Here is a 26,064-nt window from a genome sequence, read left to right as displayed (position 1 = left end):
TTTCCTTTGCTCAACAACTGCTAGAAGCTATCTTCTCTTTTAGACACAAATATTTCAGTTAACTGACTTGGGTATTTTGGGTTCTTTGATGTGAGCATTTTGCTATTTTTAAACAAAGACTCTGACCTCACTCTTACATTATGAGAAAAATTCTAGTCAACTGGGTTTTATATATCATACATATTTTTTAGTCACAAATTGTAAGGTGATCACCTTTAACTATGTACTGTTTCACACAGACTTACCCTAGTTTTCTTATGTGTCCATCCTCATATAAAAGTGACATTTACTACTCCTTCACATTTATGTAAATTTGTTGAGACAAGGTCTTTGTGTGTGTGGTTTTGTTTTAAAAGCTGATCTAGTCATTGTTCAGTAATTGCCTACTCTTCGGTAGGTGAGGACAGGTCCAGTGTGCAAGAGGAAGGCGTGGTGAGATAGGATTGGGAATAAGTACCTTCTGATGCCATGGAAAAGCGCTTAACTTTTGTGCTAGAAGTTATGGGTATTCATCAAAGGGCCAAAGCAGGAAAGGGACATGATTAGATCATTCTTAAAACCGTAGAGGGTGTTTCAGTGGAGAGTGAAGCACAGTGGCCTGCTAGTAGACCGATTTGCAGGGTTTTGCAGTAATCCTAGCAAGTAATAAGAAGGTTTTGAAAAAAGGCAATGATAATGGAGATTGATATGAGTGTACATAAAAAAATAGGAGGAAGGAGAATCTACATAACTTGGCTACGAAAAATGAGAAATAGGGGGCAAAGATGAATGCCAGTTGTAATGCTCAATTGTGTGTTCAATGGGAATGAGACCATGAATTTTGGTTAGACCTTGGAATGCCAGAGTAATTATTAATGAGGACCCTTTACTTTCCAAATAGTCCTGGTTTAGATGATAAATTATGTGGACTAAAGGAACAGCATTTATTTAAGATAGGGCTCTCCAGAGAGAAATATCAAATAAACAAATACATATGGCTATGGAGCTCAGGAGAGAAACATTGAAATTGAGATGTGGATTTGAGCATGATCAGATAGAAATGAAATGACAGAGATAGTATGTGAAGAATGAGATGGGGAAAGGGCTCAGGATGGAACTTCCAGAAACACTAAAGTTGGAGAGGAGGAGGAAGCTACAAAGGAGATTAGGAAATACCTGCCAGAAAAAGATAGAGTGATAATGAGAGAGAGAGAGAGAGAGAGAGAGAGAGAGAAATTAGGAGGAAAGCCAAGGAAATCAAGTAATAAGGACAAATAAAAAAGAGAATTTCAGAAAGGAGCAAATAGGCAACAGTGTCAAATACAAGTAAAATGAGAACCAATATATACTATTGGATTGAGTACCTTGACAGCAATTGATGATCTTGACAAGGACAAATTCAGTGGAATGATGGATATAATAACAAATTACTGTAGGTGGAGGAAGGCAAGCAATAATGTATGACAGGTGGTGCAGTAGCTTAAGAAAAGCATGGGCTTTGAAGGTAGATAAACTATTTCACATCTCCACAAGCTCTTACTAGTTATGTGACTTTGGGCAGGTTGTTTAACTTGAACCTTTCTCGCTTTCATTCATTCCATTCAATATTTATTCACCAAAGATTTATAGAGCACATAATATCTGACAGGAACTGTGCTAAGAACCAGCTAACCATGAAAAACTTATGTCCTTGACATGGGCATACCTTTTTTTAAAATATAATACCAGGAGTGCTGTTACAGACATATGAGCAGCACATTTTGCTTTCTGATCGTAAGCTCCATTAACAATAATAAAAACATTTAATTTCTTTCTGTATGTCAAGCACTGTGTTAAAGGCTTCATATAAATGATTTCACTTTGTCCATTTAGCATATCACATGAAAACAATATGAGAGGAGTACTATTTTTAGTTCCAACATGAAGATAAGTAATCCAAGGCTCAGGAGGTTTAGGAACTGTCAAATGTCACCCTAGTAAGTGCAAGAAGGGAATAGAGTCTAGGCAAATTGATTTCAAAATGAGCATTTTAAATTAATATACTGCCTTCCATCAGTTGTCAAATTGTTCCCATTTTATTCATTATTGTATCTCCAGAACCTATTGAGTTCCTGACCTGATATAGTTCCTTACAACTGCTAATAAATACTGTGAGAGCGGGGAGGGAAGACAGAGAAACAAAGGAAAGGAGAGGGAAGACAGAGAGAAAGAAAGGAAGGGGTGGAGGGAAGGAATGAGTGACAGAAGAAAGAATCTTATAAGAAACAAGGGAGTCAAGCCAGCATGGCTCAGTGGTTGAGCATCAATCTATGAACCAGGAGGTCACCATTCAATTCCTGGTCAGGGCACATGCCCGGATTGTGGTCTTAATTCCTAGTGGAGGGCATGCAGGAGGCAGCCAATTGATGATTCTTTCTCATAATTGATATTTCTATCTCTCTCTCCCTCTTCCTTCCTCTCTGAAATCAATAAAATATATATTTTAAAGAAGGAACAAGGGAATGGAGTGATAAGTTCAGCCTAGGAGTTAGACAGTTTTATCAAGGAGATGATATATGGGCTGGATTGAAGAACATGTAATCATTTGCTAAGCCACGTAAGAGAACAGAAGATACTCTACATCAGCTTGCAAATGCAGCACTCTTTCACTCCCATCAGCCTCTAAGGATAGGCTTCATGTTCTGTAATCTTTCAAAGTCCCTAATCTTTGACCCCATGACCAAGAGACTCAACATTATTGATCACCACTTTCTGTCTTATACCTTGTCCTAAATGACCACTAACCTTACTGCCAACTCTGAACTTCTTCTGACCCCTGTGTTTTGCCAATTATATAAAATATCAAAGTCTAATGTCTACTTTCTCAGAAGATCTTGTGGCACTTTTTATCCAGACAATAGGTTTTGATCTAAAGGAATCACTCCGAACAAAATGCCGCCAGGAATATTAAGCATCAGCAAATAATAGACCTCTTCCTCCATGATCTCTGCTCTTTCTCTCATTTTAAACTTTTCTTCCAATTGCTACAACTATGAGACAAGGACAAAACTCCTAATTGCTTTAAAAATTGAATCACCTTCTTTCCATTTGCTCCTGCTGTTCTTTCACATCTTTGATAATTTGTTGTCTATTATCTGCTTATGGGTGAATTATGCCAAGAGTCATGAAAGCAAAACAATAACAAAAACAAACCAAAAAAAAGGTCTTTGATGTTCAGAAGGATGTCCTTAAACTCACCAATATTGCTTAGGCAGAATATTGAAAATGCACTTTGTCTGTTCATTTGTTTGTTTGAATTGTTTGGAAAAATCACCTTCCTTGTTCACTTTTCTTATGTTTTATATAGACACAGCCGAAACCAACCACCAATCCTTTCTAAAACCTGACCTTTTAAAAAAATCCTGAATACATTCTGTTTTCTGTGACTGCTACCTAGATTGTTTTAGCGTGTCTTTTAGTAATTTATTTTTGTGTGGAGCCTAGAATACAGCCTTGTAGAGTACATATGTACTACTTGGCCCTTTTTTGATAACCCAAATGAAGTCACAAAGAACCCAAGTTCTAAGCAAAAGTTTTGCTGAAAGTCAACCCAGTGATTGATCATATCTTCAAGGAAGATGATGGAAAATTGGTAAGTTCACTTTAGTCTCTATCCCAAAATCTTGTTTCATTTCAACCTATATTCCAAAATACTCAATTCTTAATTATTTTCTTGCTTTTGTGTAACGCCAAACAACATGTATCCTGTTGTTTGACTGATTCTTCATTGAACAACACAGAATCCATGCAGACTGAACAGTGAGAGAACTAGCATTGATTGGAAGAAACTTTACTGACTTTTATGGCAGATTGAATTTTGTCCTCCCAAACACCTGGCAAAGGTAATGTCTCCGTTTCACTAAGTACTCCTTAATTTAGAATTACAAAGGTAATTAGCTCTCTAATGAGTTGGAGCATCTGGGGTGAAAGAGTAGGGAAAATACTGAATACCAGATGATGTCTGTTAATGCCAAGAAAAGAAGAAAAAGTGACTTATTCTCAGTGGAAAAAAAAAATCTCAGATTGATGATTTAAATCTCTTTTTTTCTCCAAAAAAGTAAAGTATATAGAACTTATCGCATGGTATATATAGTGAAAATCTAATTTGACCCATTAAATGTAAAGATTGGCAATCATGAGCACATGGGTCTCTACCCTATGTTATTGATTAAATATATCAGTAGATTTTACATTTGGAAACTTGTGAATCATTGCTGAGGTCCCTAAAAAGTAAGGGTGAATGGGAAAAAATAGTTCTTCGCTTTATAAAAACAGTTTATTAAAAATAGAAAATATCCTGTACAAGATTCACAGTAGGCAAGCATTGAAAAGCTGAGCTATAAAAGTGACAGCTGCAAGGTTATTTATTACACTGAGAAAATTAAAATAACATGAAAAGTATTGTGAAAGGTCGGCTGTGTTAGTGCTGCACATGGAAAAGGAAGGTCTTTGGGAACCAGAGCTCTTAGCATCAGAACTAGTTTATAGCTGGTGCGCAGTAAATGTTAGTTTAATCTCAAGCCCAATTTAAAAATCACACACATTGTTAAAATGGCTGCGATAGTAACCATTTCACCCAGTCCATACAGGGTAGCATTATAAAGATAACCGAGGCTGGAATTTGAATCTCACGCTGAAACCAGCTGAATAACCATAGGCAAGTCATATTACCTCATCTGGATACTTCGTTTTTTAAATGAGGATAAAAATATGTAATTTGCAGATTGAATAAGAGAATGAAAGGAAATTTCAAATGGAAGAAGGGTTCTCAGTAAATGGTAAATATTGTTGTTGATACTCTTAAGTAGAGGAAGGCTTTTTTGTTTCCCTGATCTTTCAGATTAAGGAGATGAATCAGTGTTCTTCATGGTATGTAAGGGCAGGAAAATGGTCTACATTTATTCAGAAGGTGATTGTATCTTATTATTCACTGACTAAAATAGTCAATAATTTTCTGATTATTTTGTTCATCTTGTTCAATTACAATTTGACAATACATTCTAAAATTATTGGGAGCATTGTGACTGCCTCTCCTTTCTCAGGGTCAAAGTGGCCTGTTGATAGGCATCATTGTGTTCCCCGCTAGTGTGCCGTCATCAGGATAAATAAACTATGAAACCACTATCACGGCCATCTCAGTATAGTCAGTTAACTGAGCCAATGAAATCTTGCATCACTTTCCTGAAGCAGATTGCTTATAAAGCATGTATTGATATGCACTGAGCATTCCATTGTAAAGGCATCTGTCCTTGAGCAAGAACTAACTTAGTGTGCAAGGGAATTTCCCATATGTGACATAACACTGAAGAGCTTCAAGTTCACCAAAAGGATAAGACTGAGTAAAAAGGGTTCATTACACAATTTATATTTTATTCTAGAAAAGATGTGTAGATGAGGCTATAATAGAGAGGTCAGAGTCCTAAGAGTACTGCTTTCATATCCATGATAATCATCACTAACTACATGTCTAATAGTCACCAGCTTAATATCACATGAAAAACAAATATATATTTAGTTGATTTAGATCATAATATTCATTATTTTTAACACATAAATATGCATTCAATGAATGTTTACATAGGACTTTGCCATACCTGTAATAAGTCAGGCAAAAATTAAAGAGTAGAAAGGCTTTAAGAACTCACCAAAGGACCCAAAGGGATTTGAAAGTACTTGTGAAATAAATATTTTGATTTTTTAATTGAAACTAAATAGTATGAATGGTTTTCAAGTTCTTCTAGAATTATGTCTTAGATTTTAAAACGTTCTAGGTCAAAAGTATAAAATTTCAAGCGAAGGGAATTTTTTATAAATCACACAAGTTAATTATATCAAAACGCCAGCTTTCTTCTTTGTCAGCCTTCTGATTTGGTTAATTTAAGTGATTATTAATCACAGAAAACTGAGGCATGAAACAAGTCTGTTTGAATTACATGTTTTGTTCAGGAGGTTATTGGTTCATATAACTGCTTCTTTTGTGCCAACTCAAGAAATACAACTGTTATTAGTAAACTTCATTTGAAATACTTAATCACTGTTTCAAAGACTTTTTATCACCTGATCTATATGTACCAGTACCTCAAAGCTCACATATTTGTCTTACAATCTCAGCTCACTGAATGTTAAGTCAACCTAATGAGCAGCATCGATCATAACCCAATGAACGAGATAGTCTGCATTGCAGACACTCTCCCTGTAATCCATCCATTATATGGAGCATCTGTTACAAATTATCCAACCTCCAGGACTGCTCATTTAAGTGCTTTTTCAAGAGCCTACTGTCTTCATTTCTCCAAATGAGTTAGATGGTGGCATCGGGATTGTACCAAGTTCACTGTCACCATGTGACAGCAGTCATCTGTCAGTCTGTGCGAAGCTGTAATGGTACATTGCATAATGGTAAATGTTTTACAGTTGTAAAGCCAAAATCCTCAGAGTATAAGCCAGAAGCCATTAAGAAAACACTAAGACAGTTATTTTTCTATTATATCTCAGCTACTGGCCAAAACGTTAAGCACGTTGTAATACTCATTTTTTAAGTCCTTAGGGGACTATTGACTTGCTCTGTTACTTAATACATGAAATTAATGACCCCAGATCATGTTTGTCAATTTCTGTTCATTTCTATCACTATAAAACATGTCCTTAGTCTCAAATAGATATCTTGTAGAACATGTTGTTGGTATCAAGGAAAATCATAAAAGAAAACCTAATTAAATGAAAATAAGTGCAAATTTATACCTCAGAAAAGACATATTAAAGAAACTTTCCTACTTACAGTTTTAGTCCATAGTAGAGTGTACCCATCTTAAAGAGAATAGCTGTATAAGTATGTTGGCCTAATGTGTCATTGGAAATACTAATGACAAATTCACTTCATGGTGTATTTGGGAAAAGAAGTCACAGAGATATGTATAAATTATTCATAAATGAACAGTGAGACTGAACAAATTTAAAAGTCCATGTAGTCATTATTTTCTTGATCTTAATTTGCATTGCAGAATTGTTATTAGTCATACACAATAAACCCAATATTAGATTTATAGAAAGCTTTGTAGAAATATGGTACCTTTCATATTTTAGGACACCATATGGCATTTTCCTACAGGATTTCTTTAACTCATCTGTTTTTAGAATTTTTGTAATACTAGCTTGATAAATTAATTTCAGGATAGCATCTGGGTTGGTTGAGTTTTTAAATAAACAAGCTGATTATTTTAAATTATTCTTGCCAGTTTGTACAATATACCCTCAAATATCTATTTTCCATTTCAGAAAGATCACCTTCGATGGATGGACAGTACTACTTTCATATTTGAATACATATGGAATGTACAACTTCAACTCATTTTGTAATATTACATTAAATATTTATGCCTATTAAACTACCTTGAATCTTTGGTTAATTTATCTTTCACCTGAAGTCTGTGATAATTGATTAGAAGTGTTTATATTTTCCTAAAGAAAATAACACAAGAATTTTTTAAATAAACATCTTAAACACAGTGATGTAATTGGTAATTAAATACTTCAGCCAAAAATGGCACAAGTCATTTTAGTTCACAACTCACTGGTCTGGTCACATTGCACCATCTAACCCAAAGGAATCAGAGTTCCAATGAAAACTACATATTCACAGATTATAACTACCACTGGGGTGGGGAAGAGGTGGTATGGATTTTGGTTTTGCTTATTACAGAAGTAGAAGATCGTGATGCTCCCAATAAGATTCAAAAGACTGATTTGCAAAGGATCCTCTGAAACTACTGCTGTCATTGAAACTACACTGACAACATCTATCAACCAACAACAGTACAATAAAACAACATTGGAATAGTGATTTACTCAATCACCACAATTTACCTTTGCTACCAAAACCTTATTGCAATGAAAAATACCCATACATCTTTAAATTCAAATAGATTTTCCCCAAAATCTTCCTACAGCCCCTGAGGGTTTCCATCACACTTTTGCTTTATGGTTTTTAAATAGCTTCTTTCCTTTGACTTTCTCATAGTCATCCAATGGCTTCCCATCACATCCACAATAAAATCACAATGTATTACCATTGCTTTCAAATCCCTATATTATCTGGCACCTATTGATCTTTCCAATAGTATCACCCTCTGTGGTCCTCCTTCACTTTGTTTCAGCCACACCAGAATCCACAAAAATGCCAAACACTTAGGAATTTTTTAATTGATGTTTTAGGCATAATATTTATTTGGCTGGATGGCCCCTTCTTATTTACTTCTCAGTTCTCTAATGTTTCCTGCCTCTCCTCCACCAATTTTCACCACACTTTATTTTCTTTATTGCATTTATTACTATCTGAAATTATCTCATTCATTGGCTGTCTTCTTTCTAGAAAGTAAAACTCATAAGGACAGGTACCTTCCTTATCCTGTTTGCTGCCTATCCCAGAGTCTTGCACACAGTAGCTATTTCCTCAATATTGTTGAAGAAATTTAAATGTATGAATGAATTAATATATAATTCTTTTCCACAAAAAGAGTAATTATATTTTTATAAATCAAGTAAATGGGAAGATTGGGTAGCAATTGAATAAATAATCATAGACAGTTAATGTTAAATACATTGCCACGTGATAAAACATGTAAATAAGATAGAGAGCAGGCACAGTGAAGTATGAGGGGAAACTATTTGGGGATGGTGTGGTGGGAAAGGGATTTCAGAAGTTTCCTACAGCTGCAATCACAAAACAATTCTTTGTAGCATGGGCATTTCTATCTCTATCAGTGTTCATGTTACATGCCATTGAGTGGGTTCTAGCTCCTGGCAACCCTATGAATGAGTGATGTCCACAATGTGCTGTCCTCAACAGCCCCACTCAGCTCCTAAAGACTCATCCCTATGGCTTTTATGGAGTCAATCCATCTTATATGTGGTCCTCTTCTCTTTTTTTTGTTGCCTTCTTCTCCCCCAGCATTACTATCTTTTCCAAAGAACCCTGTCTTCCCAGGATGTGCCCAGAGTGGGGCAGCTTCAGTTTTGTCATTTTTAGCTCTGTCAATGATTCAAGCTTAATTTGCTCTAGGACTCACTTGCTCACCTTCTGTCAGTCCAGGGTATCTGTAGGGATCTCCTTCAATACCATATTTCAAATGAATCAATTTTTTCCTGTCAACCTTCTTCACTTTCTAACTTTTTCATTTGTATATAGTCATTGGGAATGCAAGGGCGTAGATGATCTTAGCCTTGGCCTTTAATGACGTATCTTTGCTCTTGATGCTCTTTCCAATTCTTCCATTGTTTCCCTTCCAATTCTCAGCCTTCTCTGGATTTCTTGGCTGCAGTCTCAATTTGAATTGATGACTGAATCAAGGTAAGCAAAATCTTTAACAATTTCAGTGTCTTCTTTGTCAATGCTAAAGTTGTCCATTTCTTCTGTAGTAGAAGGGGTAAGTGGGCAAGATAGTTCAAGCTACAAGAGCTGAACCTGTCAAAATCCTAACAAGAATATGTCAACAAATATGGAAAACAAATCAATGGCCTATAGACTGTAAATGTTCAAAAAACTTTCATTAAAGGAAATGCCAAGGAGTGCAGTAGGACCATATCTGCAATTCCACACTCATATACAGTGGTGCAGAATACCAAGTATTCAAGCTGTATTCCGAAAAAGAAGAAGCACTTGAAATCTAATTGTGAGCATTCTTTGGATACTGGAGAGCTCCAAAGAATTTCAGAAGAAAGTTAGCTATGTTTTATAAACTACAGTAAAGCCTTTAACTGTATCAATCATTAAAAGCTATGGGTTGTTATAAAAAAAAAAAAAAACAGGCTTGTTTGTCTTGATGGCTAGCATATTGTGGACAAGAAGCTACTGTCAGGACATAATATGGAAACAGAATGGTTTCCTATAGACAAAAAGTGTCAGACAAGGGTCCATTTTGTCTCCCTATTTGTTTAATCTCTATGCAGAACATATACTAAAAACTGAGATAGATTCAGAGGAAGGAGGAGTGAAATCAGTGAAGAAATATCATTAACTTAAGATAATGCAGATGGAATAATCTTACTGGCAGAAAGTAGCAATGATTTGAAACAACTTCTGGTGAAAGAATAAAAAACAGAAAAAAGTGCTTAAGCATGACTGCATTTGAACATCAAAACAAAAATTGTGACTACAGAAGAAATACAGAACTTTAACAAGACAATGCTCTACAAGTCTCAGCATGTTTTCATGACTCCATCTCACCTTCTACTCCACCCTATACTTTGCAGCATAGACACATACACACACACACACACACACACACACACACACACACACACACACACACACACACAGTTGTTCTCATAAGAAGTGTTGACCTAAATATTAAAAAGTAAATGCAAGTAGCAAAGATGATTCATATATGCTGGATTCTGGCTACATGGAGTATAAGAAACTAAAGAATGGGCTTATGCATCCAATAAGATTTTGGGTGTGCTTACTGGGCCGAAGATTTTAGGTTGAATAGAAGAGTTTTTGAACTATCAATTGCTCTATTTGCAACTGTAGAGGTCCTAACTTATGTTCTGGAAGCTCTGCCATGTGTATTTCAATCTATAATTGGAGAGATTAAATCTTTGACAACAGCTTTAATCTCCTACAATAGGTGTCTTCTCACATATACTGAGTCCTCTCCTGAGTTTAACATGGATTTCACTTAACTTATACACTCACCAGCTATACCTAATTTAATCCCCATCTGAAATCCATGACTTCCTTGATACCTATCATGCCGTCTTGTGAACTCAGTCAACTATGTTGCAAGCATAGAGCATAAAGAATCTAATGGAACTGTGTAGACTCAGCCCCTATAAAATTACGTTTTTCACTTCATATAAGCTCTCAGTGTTGTTCAGCAATATTACTGTTTTATGATTATTGATTCCCTATAACATTGCTCTCAATAACTATTCCTGACACTTTCAACTCTCTTCAAAATAGAATCTTCCCATCTCTGCACTTCAGTGTTATCACCAGAATTTATTTTAATTTTGAGATCCTCCTCCAGATTATTCCTTTATTCTACTATTCCAATTTATCCAAGCACGAAATTCTGCAGTAATTGTAGGTCCTAAATCATTTAGCTCAGTGATTCAAGTCGAATAATGGTTTGTTTTGACTCTTAACTCTTCCTATATAATATCAAATGTATTGATCCATCTCCCATCTAATAACATTATAGGCTCTCTACTTCCTTCATAACAAAGTTCACACTTATTGTCCTGTTGTTCAAGGCCTTCCCTCAACCTACTTTTCCCAACCTTTATACATTGCTGCTACTCTAACCAAACATACTCTACCTGCCTTCCCTCCTTCCCTCTCTTCTAAATTGCCTTGATATTGCCAGTCTTTTGTATATTTACTTATCCCTTTTTGCCACGCACACACACACACACACACACACACACACACACACACGTCACCTATTCCATCTTTAAACACCAACCTAGAGAAACTGTTTTATTGGAATCTTAATTGAAAAACCCATCTTTCCAAACACAGTATCTGAAAACTTTCTGTGTCCCAGAGGTACAAAGTGAACTTCTAAGTTACTTTACTGGAAAGTGGCAAGGCCTGCATGAAACTGAGTTCTCCTGGTATCTAGTCAGCTTTCATCATTCAATGCTGTCACGTGGTAGTTTCTCCAACCCTTTCAGGCCTCTTTTTTTAATTGATGTAGCAATGTGAAACACACAGAATGTTTAATTACGAGTTTTTGTTAATTTTGGTCTAAATTTTTTTCTCTAATTTTCAATACTTTGTTGAGCATTATTGTCATAAAAATATTGATTATAATAGTACATCTTTAATAAGTCCCAAATTTCTATCCAAAATGATTATTCCATTATCCTATAGGTAAATTATTAAATCATTTTAATAATTTTATTGCATTATGTGTTTACCTATTTGGCTGTTTGCTTCTAGTCAGCCAGCTGTTCCATCAGTTTTCTCAATTAACTTGTCATTTTTCAATTCCAAGGGGTTTATCTGGGGTAATTTATTATTGGATATGCTCTTTTCTGTTTATTTATGCTAATATATAACAGATAAGGAATTATGCCAGTTTTAATCTCTCATAAACCAAGGGCATTCTCAGTTATACTTTGTATCTTTAGGATGCTTCCAGTTGCAAGCAATAGAAAACCCAGCTCAGATGGGTTTAAACAATAAGGAAATGTATTGGCTCTCATGACAGAAAGTAGATTTTTAAATTGGTTCATCCAGGGTCTCAAATATTTTTCAAGAACCAAAGTTGGTTCCATCTCTTCACTCTGTTGTCTACAAAGTCGGTCTTACCCTAGAGCTCATTGTAGTCATTGTCTATCTGCCCAAATAATAGAGGCTAAATGCTTTCTTGTTCACATATAACAGGAGAAAGAACTAACACATCTCTACAAATGTCCATCCCTTCATCTGGTTTTGCCAGTTTAGACCTTATGGTTATTCCTTAACTAGAAATGATCATAAAAAGATTGCCATGATCTAATAGGCTTAGACCAGACTTCCTGAACCAATTGTTAGCGGGGGCTGGTGAGATGGCCAAGATGGACATAGACTAATCAGGGTCTTCCATATAAAGAGGGGCTAGTTAGTTCCATACACTGCCTTGGAACAGGTGGAGTGGATATTAGGGAGTCAATCACAAATTTTATTTAATCTCTATCATACATTTTCTACCTCTAAATCCATTTTTAATCGATAAAAAAGTATGTGCCCCCCCTCATAATAATTGTCAATCCTCTGAAATCTACATTTCCTGCCTATGCTGAACTATGTGAAGTAAGAATGAATAATATAGAGTTAAAACTCAGATACATACGCAGTTAAGAATAAGAATTTAACCCCAGGCCTACTTACTATTGGAATGTTGTATAGCCTTGGGTGAGTCATTTGAACTTCTGAGATTCAGTCTTATCACGTGTGGAAAGGAAACATCAATACCATATTTGCTGTAAAGATTAGAGACAAATTACATATCATTTAGCATAGTGCCTTCTACCTGAAAGGTGGGCATTAAATCATTATCATTTCAGCATTATTTTTTTTTCACATTATAAGCTCCTCAGAAAATAAAGATTGTTGACTCTGCTAACAATAGTATATATTTTTCCTTTAAAAATCATTTTCACATCTATTATTTGTTTTGATAAAACCAAATGTGGTGCATAGGTTCTTATTTATATTGATTTAAAAAATGAAGCATTTTGAGATCTGTAATGTTGTTAACATTACTGAGCCAGTGAGAGGCATAATCAGTGTTAGTATAGCTATTTACAAAGTACTTTTTATGTACAGTCCCATAAGCAATTCTCACAATAATGATAGAATTCCAATTATAAAATGTCAAGAAACTGAGATTAATAAGGTGCAGAAACATGCACAAAGCTCTTATATAAAAAGTCAAAACTAGAATAAGATTCTTTTGACTCTACCCAAGAATCTTTTCTTTAGACCAGTTTTTCTTGAAATAGAAGATGCATAAAAACTTCCTAGGCATCTTGTGCAAAATACAATTCTGAGGCTCAAGTCACAGAAATTGTAATTTAGTTACTATTGAGAACAGCAAAGGAATCTACATATTTTTTACAAACATGCCAGAGATTTTTGTTGCTCATCAAAGTCTAAAAGACACTAACAGCTTGTTTTTTTGTTGTTGTTCTTTAGAAACACACCAAGTTCAGAAGAGTAGCTAATTAATAGCATTTAACAAAGAAGATAATCTAACATAATTAGAATCCTACTTTTTAATATATAGTAAAAGTCTTTTTTTTTCAGAACAGTGCTATGATTTTGCAAAGGTATATTACTCTTTCTCATATTTTCATGGGTCAAAGTGAAAATGTGTACAAAAATAACTCAACAGCTATACTAGGCTGTTAAGTGAATTTAAAAAGTATTCATCACTCATGTATTATAAATCTATATGTAACAGACTACATGCTGAGCACTGTGCTATAGGCATTGGAAATACAGTATTGAGCAAATTATAAGCACAATTCCAGCTCTCCTGTACCTAAAATCCAAAGAGGAGACCTAGCTGGTTTGGTGTAGTGGATAGAGCGTCGGCCTGTGGACTGAAGGGTCCAGGGTTTGATTCCAGTCAAGGGCACATGCCTGGGTTGCAGGTTTGGTCCCCAGTAGGGGGCCTGCAGGAGGCAGCCAATCAATGATTCCCTCTCATCGTTGATGTTTCTATCTCTCTCTTCCTCTCCCTTCCTCTCTGAAATCAACAAAAATATATTTTTTAAAAATATTAAAAAAAACAAAGAGGAAAGCCACCATTAATAAAACAATCACATAAATATTAGAAAGCTTTAACTGTGATTTCAACTATGAATGAGAGGTAACGGCACTATGAATATATAGTGGAGTGACAGTTCCTAGGTGGTGCATTCAGAGAAAGTCTCCTGCAAGGAAGTGAAACTAAAGCAGAGATGTTAAATAAACAAGTGAGGAGGGACGAGAATTGTATGCTGAGAAACCAGGTTACATAGATGACATGTATATAGGTATATAGGCAATAATAATAATGAATATGATTTCATAGATATGCTAAATGGGAAGCATTAGCAAATTAATTGAAAATACACTTGCTTTTTAAAAAAATAATTTAAAATGTCCATCTCTCATTTCAATCCTTAACTGTTTCTGGTTTAAAAAAAATGAGTTGGTTATTCTCATGGGATTGAAACAGTATGAAAGGTTTGTAAATAATAAGAAATTAGGTTAGTAAATGATAGGAAATCTAAAAACACCCTCTAAACTTCATGAGGAACTTAGGATGGTAAGGAAGCATCTAAGACTTAAAGAAGGAAAGATGCAATACTTTATGAAGTTGCACTCTGCCAGCCTACTATGTCAAGAGTATGTTAAGAAACATTTTTTGCATAAAAATATTATCAATATACCATGCTCCCTAAATAAGGTTGTATCATAATTCCGCATAATTCTATTATAAAGATGAAAACTCAACAACCACTTATTAATATGTATTAATGCATGATGAACTATAGAAAATCTATTCACATCATTGATTATTACCTTTTAATGAAATGCTTTATTGTTATTTATACCTTTTTTATTATTTGTGTCTATGCAAAATGGTTCTTTCACTAGATGGTTCATGGCATATAATTTAAGTACATGATAAAAATAAAAAATATTATTTGCGGCCTGAGTTATTGAGCTTGTTCTTCTACATCCATCTAATGATCTAGACAGGAGCTAAATCTCCTCTTCACTTGGTGTTAGGAGACGTGTTCAGGACTTTGCTTCCATGAATGCCTGCCATTCCTATGTGTGTTTAGAAGTAAGAGATGTCTGCCCCCAAGCAATATTTAAGGGCTTGAAAATAGAATTTAAGGTACCATGGCATATTTGCTATCAAAATTTTCATTTTCGTCTTAAGCAGTTTAAATGGAAAAGCCCACTTAATGTTTTGAATCCCAACACGTGTAATTCCATGTAAAACTTCCATGTGAGAAAAATAACATGAAAGTTCCCAAAACCAAATAAAAATGAAAACAACCTGAATAGATTTTCAGTGTGAAAAATAGCATATAACCATCAGTATACTTGTTGAATCAGTGGGTGTCAGCTCAGGTAGCAAATGTGATCTTACCTAGGTGAGAAAGCCAGAAAAGTGGCTGCACTAGGGGTTTAGTCTCAGCATTAGGAAGGTTTGTAAGAACTATTCCTCAGGAAGGGGGATAGTTACACCACGAGAACTATAAAGCCCAGCACCACAAGGTGTTATCTAAAAGTGATTTTACAAGAAGTCGGTATTCAACTTCCTGTTTGTTACCACATTGACTTGTCATAATTTGCTTTGAACAAGAAATAGCACTCCTCAGACTAAAACTGACTCCTGCTTCAACAAATTTTTCCTCCCAAGCAGGAGGACTGTTTTGTTTGTTTGTTTGTTTTTAAGGAGGCATTTTTTCTATCTCAAGTACTCCTACCTCATGTGAAAAATAATAGGGTTGAACTAGATGACTCCAGTTGATTTCAAGTGTTATGACTATGTAACGTGGCTTAACTATTATATTGTCTTTGTTATGCTAATGACATGAAAAAACAAGACCTATATTGGTATATCATATTTGTGGTTTTTTAAAAAATATATTTTTATTGATTTCAGAGAGGAAGGGAGAGGGAGAGAGAGATAGAAACATCAATGACGAGAGAGAATTATCATGTGGCTGCCCCCTACACGCCCCACACTGGAGATGGAGCCTGCAACCTAGGCATATGCCCTGACCGGAATAGAACCTGTGACTTCCTGGTTTATAGGTCAATGCTCAACCCTGAGCCACACCGGCTTGGCTATTTTTTGTTTTTTCAGCTTTAAAAGTCAGTGGCTTCTCAAAAGAAAAACATTTCCTAGCTGCACATTAGGTCAAAGGAATGAGTCAAGGTGATAGCAATCTAACAGCAAACCAGAGGAGCCCTGGGTTGAGAACCGGCTCCTGCTTGGGACCTTTGTCATCAGCATCTGCTCGGACACCTTCTTGAAGAAATAAAGGGACTGTGTCCATTTTTCTAAATTGTGTATTTTCAAATTATATATTTATGTTAGTGGTCCTACATAACAGCACTGTCAGGGGAGGAAGGGAGAGGGCCTTTCCAGATTCTTGCCCATCTGACACTGACTCATTACAGCTAAGTATAAATTAATGAGATTTATGCTAAATTAGTGGCATCTGTGTAACATTCAGACAATAGCTACTGTCACACATTTGTCATCCCTGAGATATATACCTATTAATCTATTTTCAAAGATTTCTTCTGTAAATTAGCAGTAAAATCCTTTGAAGAAAAAATTTACATCATGATTTTAAAAAACAGTCAAAAGATGGTAAAAATATGGTCATTATTAAAAACAAAGGTAATGATTGTATTAATGTAATATTGGTGTAATTCACTCCTAATATATACAGGAAACTAATGGCAGCCATTCAGTATGAAATATTTAAAAATTTAAATTTCTCTGTAGGTAAGACATTGATAAACCAATACTAATAAAATAACTATAAATTTCATTTTCATTTTTTATTTTGGTTGAAAATTGTACTTAATTTATCTTAAAAGGTAAATCACATCACTTTTTCAGAGTATTTTTACAATAACATATTAATAAAAATTTTTCAGATTTATAAGAATTTAGAAAAATTGCCCTAGCCAGTTTGACTCAGTGGATAGAGCATCGGCCCATGGACTGAAGGGTCCTGGGTTGTATTCTAGTCATGGGCATGTACCTCGAATGCAGGCTCCTCCCCAGCCTGGGCCTGGTTGGGACGCGTGCAGGAGGCAACCAATTGATGTTCTCTCTGTCTTTTCCTCTCTCTTCCACTCTCTGAAAATCTATGGGAAAATTCCTCAGGTGAGGATTTTTAAAGAAAGAATTTAGAAAAATGACCTGTTCATAGTAAATTTCTAATAATAATGAACCTTTTTAAATCATGAGAAGCTTTATATTCATTCATGGAGCTGTTCTGTCATTTTTATTACCATCCCACTATAAGCTTGACTAAGAAAATGTTAATTCAAATATATTTTGATTTAACAAAAAAAAAGGCTATCATATTGGATATTTGTCTTAACAATAATTATTTTAAAATATATTTTACTTGTTGTTACACAATGTTTTAAACTCAAAACATAACTCCTGATGGATTTTTTCTTCTCGATTTTTCCTTTAATGTCTTCTACAAATATCCATTGAGGGCCTAATAGATGCCAAATACATGTTGACTATTCAGACAAATAGAAATTATAGAAAATAATTATAATCAATGTAACAAGTGTTATAATGAAATATAAAATATACTCCCAAAGCACTTAAACATAACATTATCACTGCCTGACATCTGTTCTTTGTAAAAAAAAAAAAAAAAAAAAATCTGTCTGCCACTGGATTTTAACACAACTGGGGCTGGAATCCTATTTTGTCCTCCTGTAAACCATTCATCTCCACCTGACCCCCATCTCCCATCATCAGCACAGTGTTTACCCATACTTGGCATTCAATAAATGTTTAGTTAAATAGCATATACTTAGACTAGCACATACGCATCACAATATGGAAGTTTTCTTGAAAATAATGATTTTAAAAATAACTTTGAACAAATACATGCTTATTGCACAGAATTTGAAAATCCAAACAAGTATAAAGAATGCAATTTAAATCATCTACATTCTCACCTCCAAGAAATAACAATTATGTATACTTTAATGCCCTTTTTTCCAGTCCTTTCCTTTATGTATTTGTCAAATTACTATTTCTACATTTATGTTTACATATAAAGTTGCATTTCATTATTTTCACTTATATTGTGAACATTTCCCATATCATTAAATAGTTTGCTATATTAGGCAGTTTAATGGCTGCCTAATATTCTGTCATAAGATGTTATGATTTGAGCATTACATGATTGGACAGTTGGTTCTTTATAATGCTGTGTAATTATAAATAATTGCACAGCCACAATCATATCCAGGATGCATAAACTTTGTTCACTGTCACTGATAATTTTGCAATGGACTATATGGTAAAATAGGCACATATAGAGAAAAATACTTGGCGATTTATCAATTATATTGTAAATTTTATTTTTTAAATCATTATTTAAAGCAATTACCTATTATCTATTATTAAAAGAAATATACCTTTTAAGAGAACTAATTTAAACATTTTCATAGAGCTATAATACTCAGAAGACAAATAATTTTATTTAAGTTAACAAAGCTATTTTCCACAATATTTTCTATCACACATAGGTGGTTGTTAATAAATGCTTTTTGCAGAGGTAAATAAATATAATGGATGAAATGGAACAGAATAAATGGAACAATACAGAAGACCTCAAGAACTAAATTATGTTGATAACCCCCTGTTTGAACACATTAGCTAAATTTCAAGTCTGTTTTCATAATATCTGAAAGATCCACCTGACAAATTTCCTATCTATGAACAAACTCTCAAACTATTTTGAAATCTGTTCTAATTATTCATTGCTGCCTCAAAACTTAGTGGTTTAAAACATCAATCTATTATTTGTTCTCATACTGTTGGCAGCTGACGGGCACAGCCAGGTTCTTACTGGGATTGCTCATGTGCAGGAGTTCCGTGGTGGCTGAAGCTCAAGTAAATGACTTCATTACTTACATGTCTGGTGCCTGGGCTGGAATGTCTGGAATAGCTGGGGGCCATTTGGCTCTCCTTCTGTCCATGAGCCTTTCCAGTTGGCTAGTTTAGACTTGCTTACAGAATGGTAGCCTGTTTAATCGGACTTCTAACGAAGGCATCTGGATTTTCCCATGAACGTTCCACGAGACATGTGATGATGCTGCACAACTGCTTGTAACCTCTCCTCAAAAGTCAAGCAATGTCACTGCTACTATTATCTTTGGGGTCAAATAGTCCCAGGCCAGCCCAGATGGAAGGAAGTGAAAGTGTAGAAGGCTTCACTTTTCAATAAAGTAATGACCTGCATGTACAGGCAAGGAAGGGAGAGATGGTGGCCACAAGCTGCCACAGAGCCCAAAATGGTTTTTTAAAAGCCATCTCTAACTCTCCCACATGATTTAAATGTGCCTTTCCTTTACACAAGCCTTTACTTTTTCTTTTCTTCCTTCAACTGAAGCAACTCCTAGATTAACAGTAAAGGGAGCTCAGAACCAAAGGGCTAAATCTCAACTGTGCTGTCCACTAGCACAGGGACTTGGGCAAATAACTTCTCACTAGAATGGACTCTCTGACACCCACTGTCTAGCATAATACCTGACATACAATAAGGTTATTGACTAAGTGATTTATTTATCATTTATTGACTAAACAATCTCTTTTAGATTCTATTACATTCCCTATGAAATAGGGATAGTAAGGCCCACTCCAGTAACATAGAAATACATGAATCAATTAATGTTTGCAAAATACTTAATGCAGTGCATTGATATGGTAGCTGTTAGTATTGTTATTACAGTTAATAGTCATATCATTATATTATCATAATTATAGTCTCTCCTCCATATCCCTGTCACCACAGTCTAATAACTTGTTAGACTTCTTCAGCACCTGGATCTCATTTATTTTCCTCATTTTATCTGTAGCCATTATTTTAATACTTTGAACATTCATATGAATGACACGTCCAACATACTCTTCCATAAGTCCTTGACCTTTTCAGCCCTGGTAATCATACTCTCCACTTCATTCTAGATAAACACAGTTGGATATTTAAAAGTATCCAACAAATTGTGCAATTTTTCTTCTCGCAATACAAGTTTCGATTTTTATAATTCGCCCTCATAATAACCTGGTTTCCTTTACTCCTTTTTTTATTTTAGCCTATCAGCACCATTCTGTCTTTACTTGACTGCCTAGTTTACCTTGATCCCATGGTCATTCATACTTTGGCGTCTTTGATAGTAAGTCATATCAAATTTACAAACTCCTAAACTTGAATGGACCCAATTAACTATTTTCTCTGTCCCTAGTCCTGGCTTTCCAGCCTAACCTTGCTTATTCAGTCAGTTCTACCTCAAAATGGTGCTATTGAACCAAATTTGAACTCCAATACTTTTCCAAAATATTTATATTCATGTCTTTCCTCTCTTATCATGTACTTATCCCAGACATTTCCCATTCTTCTCTAGCTCTCAGCCCCATTATCACCCAATTACCTTTACTTATTCTTTAATGAAAAAAATATAAAAACCTTCCCAAATGAGCTCTCTCAGCTGCCCAAAACTTTCTCTCTATATTTTTGTTTCTTTCTTCATTTCTCTTAGAGGGAAAAACTGTCACTTCTCATGATTATTTTCAATACTTTTGCGCACAATCCTAATATTTTGTCACCTTCCTGATAGAATAGTCCCTGTCTTCTAAATCTTTAGTCTCTGCTATCTGGTGCTGGTTCTTCTCAGTCTTGATAAAAAATGGTAATTTCTCCCCAGCCGGTTTAGCTCAGTGCAGAGAGCATCAGCCCGTGGAATGAAGGGTCCCTGGTTTGATTCTAGTCAAAGACATGAGTACCTTAGTTGCAGGCTTCTCCCGGGCCTGTGCTGTGATCAGGGCACATGAAGGAAGCAACCAATCTAACTATTTCTCTCACATTGATATTTCTCTCTCCCACTCTCTTTAAAAATCAATGGACAAATATCCTCAGGTGATAATTTAAAAAGTTAATTTCTCATTTCCTAAAAATGTCATTTGCCCAATGAGGCTTTTAAATTTAAAATTCTCTACCAAGAGGTCTTTTCTAACCATCTGCATCTCTTTAGCATCCCATTTCTTAGCTCCTTACAGTCCAATTCAGCCCTTACTGTTTAGGCTTCATAATCACCAAATCCAAACATCAACTTCCTACATAAGGACTAATTCAGAAAATAAAGTACTTAAGTGTGAGGTTTTTCTTAATTGAAAATAAAAGTATCCTTACAGCTTGAATTGACCATGTTAGGAAATAGAAAAAGGTCAATAAGAAAACCAATTACTTTTTAACCAATAAAATGTAAGTACATATTTTTAAATGCTATTTTAGAAATCACTATATTAGAAGTTATAATACAAAGGTATATTTCTTCTCATATCAGATCATGGTTGTTTCTTCAAACTAGAATCTACATACATGTATATAGATTAATCATCACTATTCTATATTGATTTTTCATAATCAAAAGTGAAATAACCTTCTCTGACTCATACAATGAATAATATAATAATAATAATAATCACACCATCCTTTTAACTTCCCACAATTTTTTTATACCTCATTTCTAGTATTTGCTCTTCCTTGCTCTGAACTTTCATATCTCCCCTGTAAAAGCTTAGGCTACTTGATAATCACATTTGAATATTTGTACATTTTAGGTTTCCTGAGCGTGAAAAATAGTCCTATGCACCCATACTTTATTAGTAATAATGGGATAGTTTTTGTGCCTGATAGCATTGCCTATCACTTCCTTTTGCTGCCTCTATAAGCTGTGATTGATTTCAACAGCCAGAGTTGATATCGACATTCTTGTGTTTGTTTCTATTTTTTTCTTTTCCTATAAAATATAATGGTAATTGGTAGTTGCCCCTAAGCACACAGTGCTAGAAAAAAATCTAATCTATAATTATTTTACCCCCAGAAATCATAAAAACCAGCTTGCATCCCATCACTGTTTACTTCCAATTTTTATTACTAAATATGTATTCCATTAAAGACAATTACATAGGTTTATTAAATATTCATGGAAATACAATTTCTCATGGCTCTTTATCACAACTTGTACTCAACTTTATCCATTCTCTTTTGTCTGTAGGTCCCCCAGGCCCACCAGGGATAGTGATCGTTGAAGAGATCACCGAAAACACAGCCACACTCTCCTGGAGTCAAGCAGCTGACAACCACAGCCCGATCTCCTCCTACAATCTGCAGGCTCGCAGCCCATTCTCCCTGGGCTGGCAAACAGTGAAAACAGGTAAGAGGTTCGGAGGCAATATCAGATGTAATCGGAGCAGCTTCCCATCATGAGCTATTTTGCCATATCTATACTAATAAAAGGGTAATATGCTAATTAGAGAGGATGTCCTTCTGGACAAAGCCATGGTGGCGGGGCCAAGGCAGAGGCAGTTAAGGGTGATCAGGCTGGCAAAAGGAGGGCAGTTAAGGGATCAGGCCAATAGACAGGCAAGCAATTAGGAGCCAGTGGTCCCAGATTGAAAGAGGGATGTCCGACTGCCGGTTTAGGACCGATCCCTGTCCTAAACCGGCAGTCGGACATCTCTTGAGGGGCCCCAGATTAGAGAGAGTGCAGGCTGGGTTGAGGGACACCCCCCTCCCATGCATGAATTTCATGTACTAGGCCTCTAGCGTATATATATATATATATGCTAACAATTTCAGAGGAATCTTTTTGGATTCTTGAAATGTTATCATTTATTACAATACTAGAGGCCCAATGCACAAAATTCGTGCAAGTGTAGGGCATCACAGCCCCAGCTTCGTCCAGGAGGTCATCCAGATGGTCATCCGGACTGTCATTATGCTATTCAGTCGGTTTGCATATTACCCTTTTATTATTATAGATTAACCATTGTTTGCTTCTTTTAATAAATCTGCTTTGCTTTTTTTCTCTCCTCAATTCCCAGGGAGGAATCATTTATATTTGTTTCTTTGTTTACTTATTGAAATAACTTAAGACTCACATAAAAATTGCAAAAATAACACAGATTTCCTGTGGACACAGCCCTCAGAGTTCCCCCAGGATAACATAACAATAACACTATTATCAAATCAGAAAGTTGGCATTGGTGCAATGCTATTAACTAAACTACAGACTATATTCCTATTTCACCAGTTTTTGTATGCTACTTTTAGTGTAAGTCCTATAAAATTCCATAAAATTTTATTGTAAAGATTCAAGTCATCACCACTGATCACTACTCCAGTTCCTTGCTACCTCTTTATAATCACACACAAAAAGAAAATCTAACATCAAATTACATTATTTAAAAGAATGCAGAATTTTAATGCCTGCTTCTAAGATATTTGCATTATATTTTAATTATTTCAAAAATCATTTCTTCCCAGATGGATTCCATCCCATGTTACAACTAAACTTCTACTATCTCTCCAAATGTGTCTATTTATAAAGCTATGTAGCATCATACTCTCCTGATAGTTATTAGGAACTTATTTAACATATTGGTATTTGAAAAGTATAGTGTCTATACCAGTGGTTCTCAACCTTCCTAATGCCACGACCCTTTAATACAGTTCCTCATGTTGTGGTGACCCCCAACCATAAAATTATTTTCGTTGCTACTTCATAACTGTAATTTTGCTACTGTTATGAATCATAATGTAAATATCTGATATGCAGGTTGTATTTTCATTGTTACAAATTGAACATAATTAAAGCATAGTGATTAATCACAAAAACAATATGTAATTATATATGTGTTTTCTGATGGTCTTAGGCGACCCCTGTGAAAGGGGTAGCGACCAACAGGTAGAGAACCACTGGTCTATACAATCTAATCTTCAGATGCAGTTGTCCCTTCTGAGTAGGGATTTGTGATTTTGTTTTACTGCCTAAATATAAAATCAATTTGCCTGTTTAGAAGTAAATATAAAATTTATAAAGTATTTGAGTGCAGTAACCATAAAACTCAATTAACTAGAATGTTATAGGAGTGATGTGTTCCATTTTGTTGCTTAAATAAATTAAATTTGAGAAAAACTTATGTTTATGTAAAAATTTACAATTTACAGGGGGAGGAAATATATTTACCTGCAAAATATAATTTAAGTTTTTCTTGATATTAGGTGTCTATATTAATTTATAGAATTCAGTTTGATCGTCATTATTGTGTACTATACATGTACATATATTTATTTTGTAATATATATAATTGTGGATATTGGCCTCATTTCTAGCTTCATTTTAACCCTGTGATGCCTCTGCAGATCCAAGAAATTGGGGGAATCTCTAAGTTTGGTAGATAACTCTGAAAAGGACACAAATTCAAGCCACATGAACAGGTTTACACAAGAATTCTTACAACCTCTGCCCCAGTGCTCCCAAATTATCCTCAGTGTGACAGCCCAAGTCTTTTGTTCTGCAGCCAGGAAATGGATTCACCTTCAGATGTGGTGTTATGAATGCACTCAACAAACCCATTCTCCTGCCTGCTGCCATGCTCCCTGCCCACTCTTGTCTCACTGCCCATACAACTTACTATTTGAGGATGTTTCCTTGTGGGTACATTGCAATACACATTTACTTGCTCATCATATGCCCATGTTCTGGTCCCTCTGACCTTAACTCATGGTATACCAATCCAGGACATCTATTCTTCCTCCTACTACACCCATAGTTTACTAGATACTGTTATTCCTTGGTTTCTAACATCTTGGCTCACCTGTTTCTACTTTTTGTTGTTTGATAGATGCTTGAAAGATAGATAGGATATATATATATATATAAACTTTGAATATTTTGGCACAAGCTATGGACAAATGAAATTGTATGTTAGGGGAAGCTCAGGCATTTGAACTAAATGTTAGTTTGGGGGTTATTTGTTTTAGAAGTCCTTACTATAAAGTTACATCTTTATCTTTCAAATATAATTTGGATGCTGGAAACATTTTAAGTTGGGAGTTTTTAAAATTCTGTTCAGCAAGTACTTATTAAAAAATCAGTGATTGCAATATATAAGAAAAGAGACATTTTTTTCAGAAATATATTTCTATAAATGATTGATTTTATTTGCCCTTGATAGTAATAGGGCTCTAGCAGGGTGTCTCTTAACCTAATGAGGCCACTCATTTTTCTAAAACTCAGCATCTCTTGGAGCTACTGGTAGAGGCAAGACATCCTCCAGGCAAACCTGCCAAGGATCAGTCCTCAATGCTTGTGTGCTCTGAAGTAGCTGTTTTAAATGTAGTCTGCTTTTACCAGCTCCTAGCACAGTCTGACACAACTTCTTTCATGCTCCTGACAGGGAAAGAAATCCCTCTAGAGCCACATCAGCAGTGGGCCTTTTGTTTTCATAGTCACTCCCTCATCTAAAACAATTTCAGTAGAGATAAGCTCTAAGGCATAAATATCTATTGGGAAAAAAAATGGGTTTGAACACTCTGATAAAGTTAATGCAATTCATAAGCTAGTATTTAAAAAGCACTTAAGATTCCTTCATACATCAACATGAATACAAAGAATAGTGAGTTCTTCATTTTTGACAAATGAAGTAATGAGTTGCACCTGGACCTTCTAGCTGAGCACCTGGAATTAACTTATTAATACTGCCTACCCCCAAATCAGACTCACATCAGGTGACTGGGAATGGGACTAATTTACTCATTTTGAAGAGAGTATGAAAACAATGATAAAAAATAATTTCACTTGCAGACCCTTATCCTGGTTAAACAAATTGCTTTTGATTTGGAAACCTAACTTTCTTCTTCATATTACTGAGCAGTATCAGCTGACCTAGTTTTTAACTATGTCTGTTTAGAAATAACAAATCACTT

The 26,064-nt window shown here is 35.1% G+C and overlaps 1 protein-coding gene across 1 annotated transcript in view; it reads left to right on the top strand.

The window, feature by feature from the left end:
• CNTN5 (contactin 5) overlaps positions 1–26,064 on the top strand; it is a gene marked incomplete at its 5' end in the record, with an annotated part of 450,105 nt that overhangs the window by 351,539 nt on the left and 72,502 nt on the right. Inside the window, one exon of the mRNA XM_036323984.1 lies at positions 22,349–22,507. Coding sequence (XP_036179877.1) covers positions 22,349–22,507 — 159 coding nt within the window. The remainder of the gene's footprint in view (positions 1–22,348; positions 22,508–26,064) is intronic.

Source organism: Myotis myotis, unplaced genomic scaffold, assembly GCF_014108235.1.
Source record: "Myotis myotis isolate mMyoMyo1 unplaced genomic scaffold, mMyoMyo1.p scaffold_m19_p_10, whole genome shotgun sequence".
Lineage (NCBI taxonomy): Eukaryota > Metazoa > Chordata > Mammalia > Chiroptera > Vespertilionidae > Myotis > Myotis myotis.
This window is presented reverse-complemented; position numbering and strand designations above follow the sequence as displayed.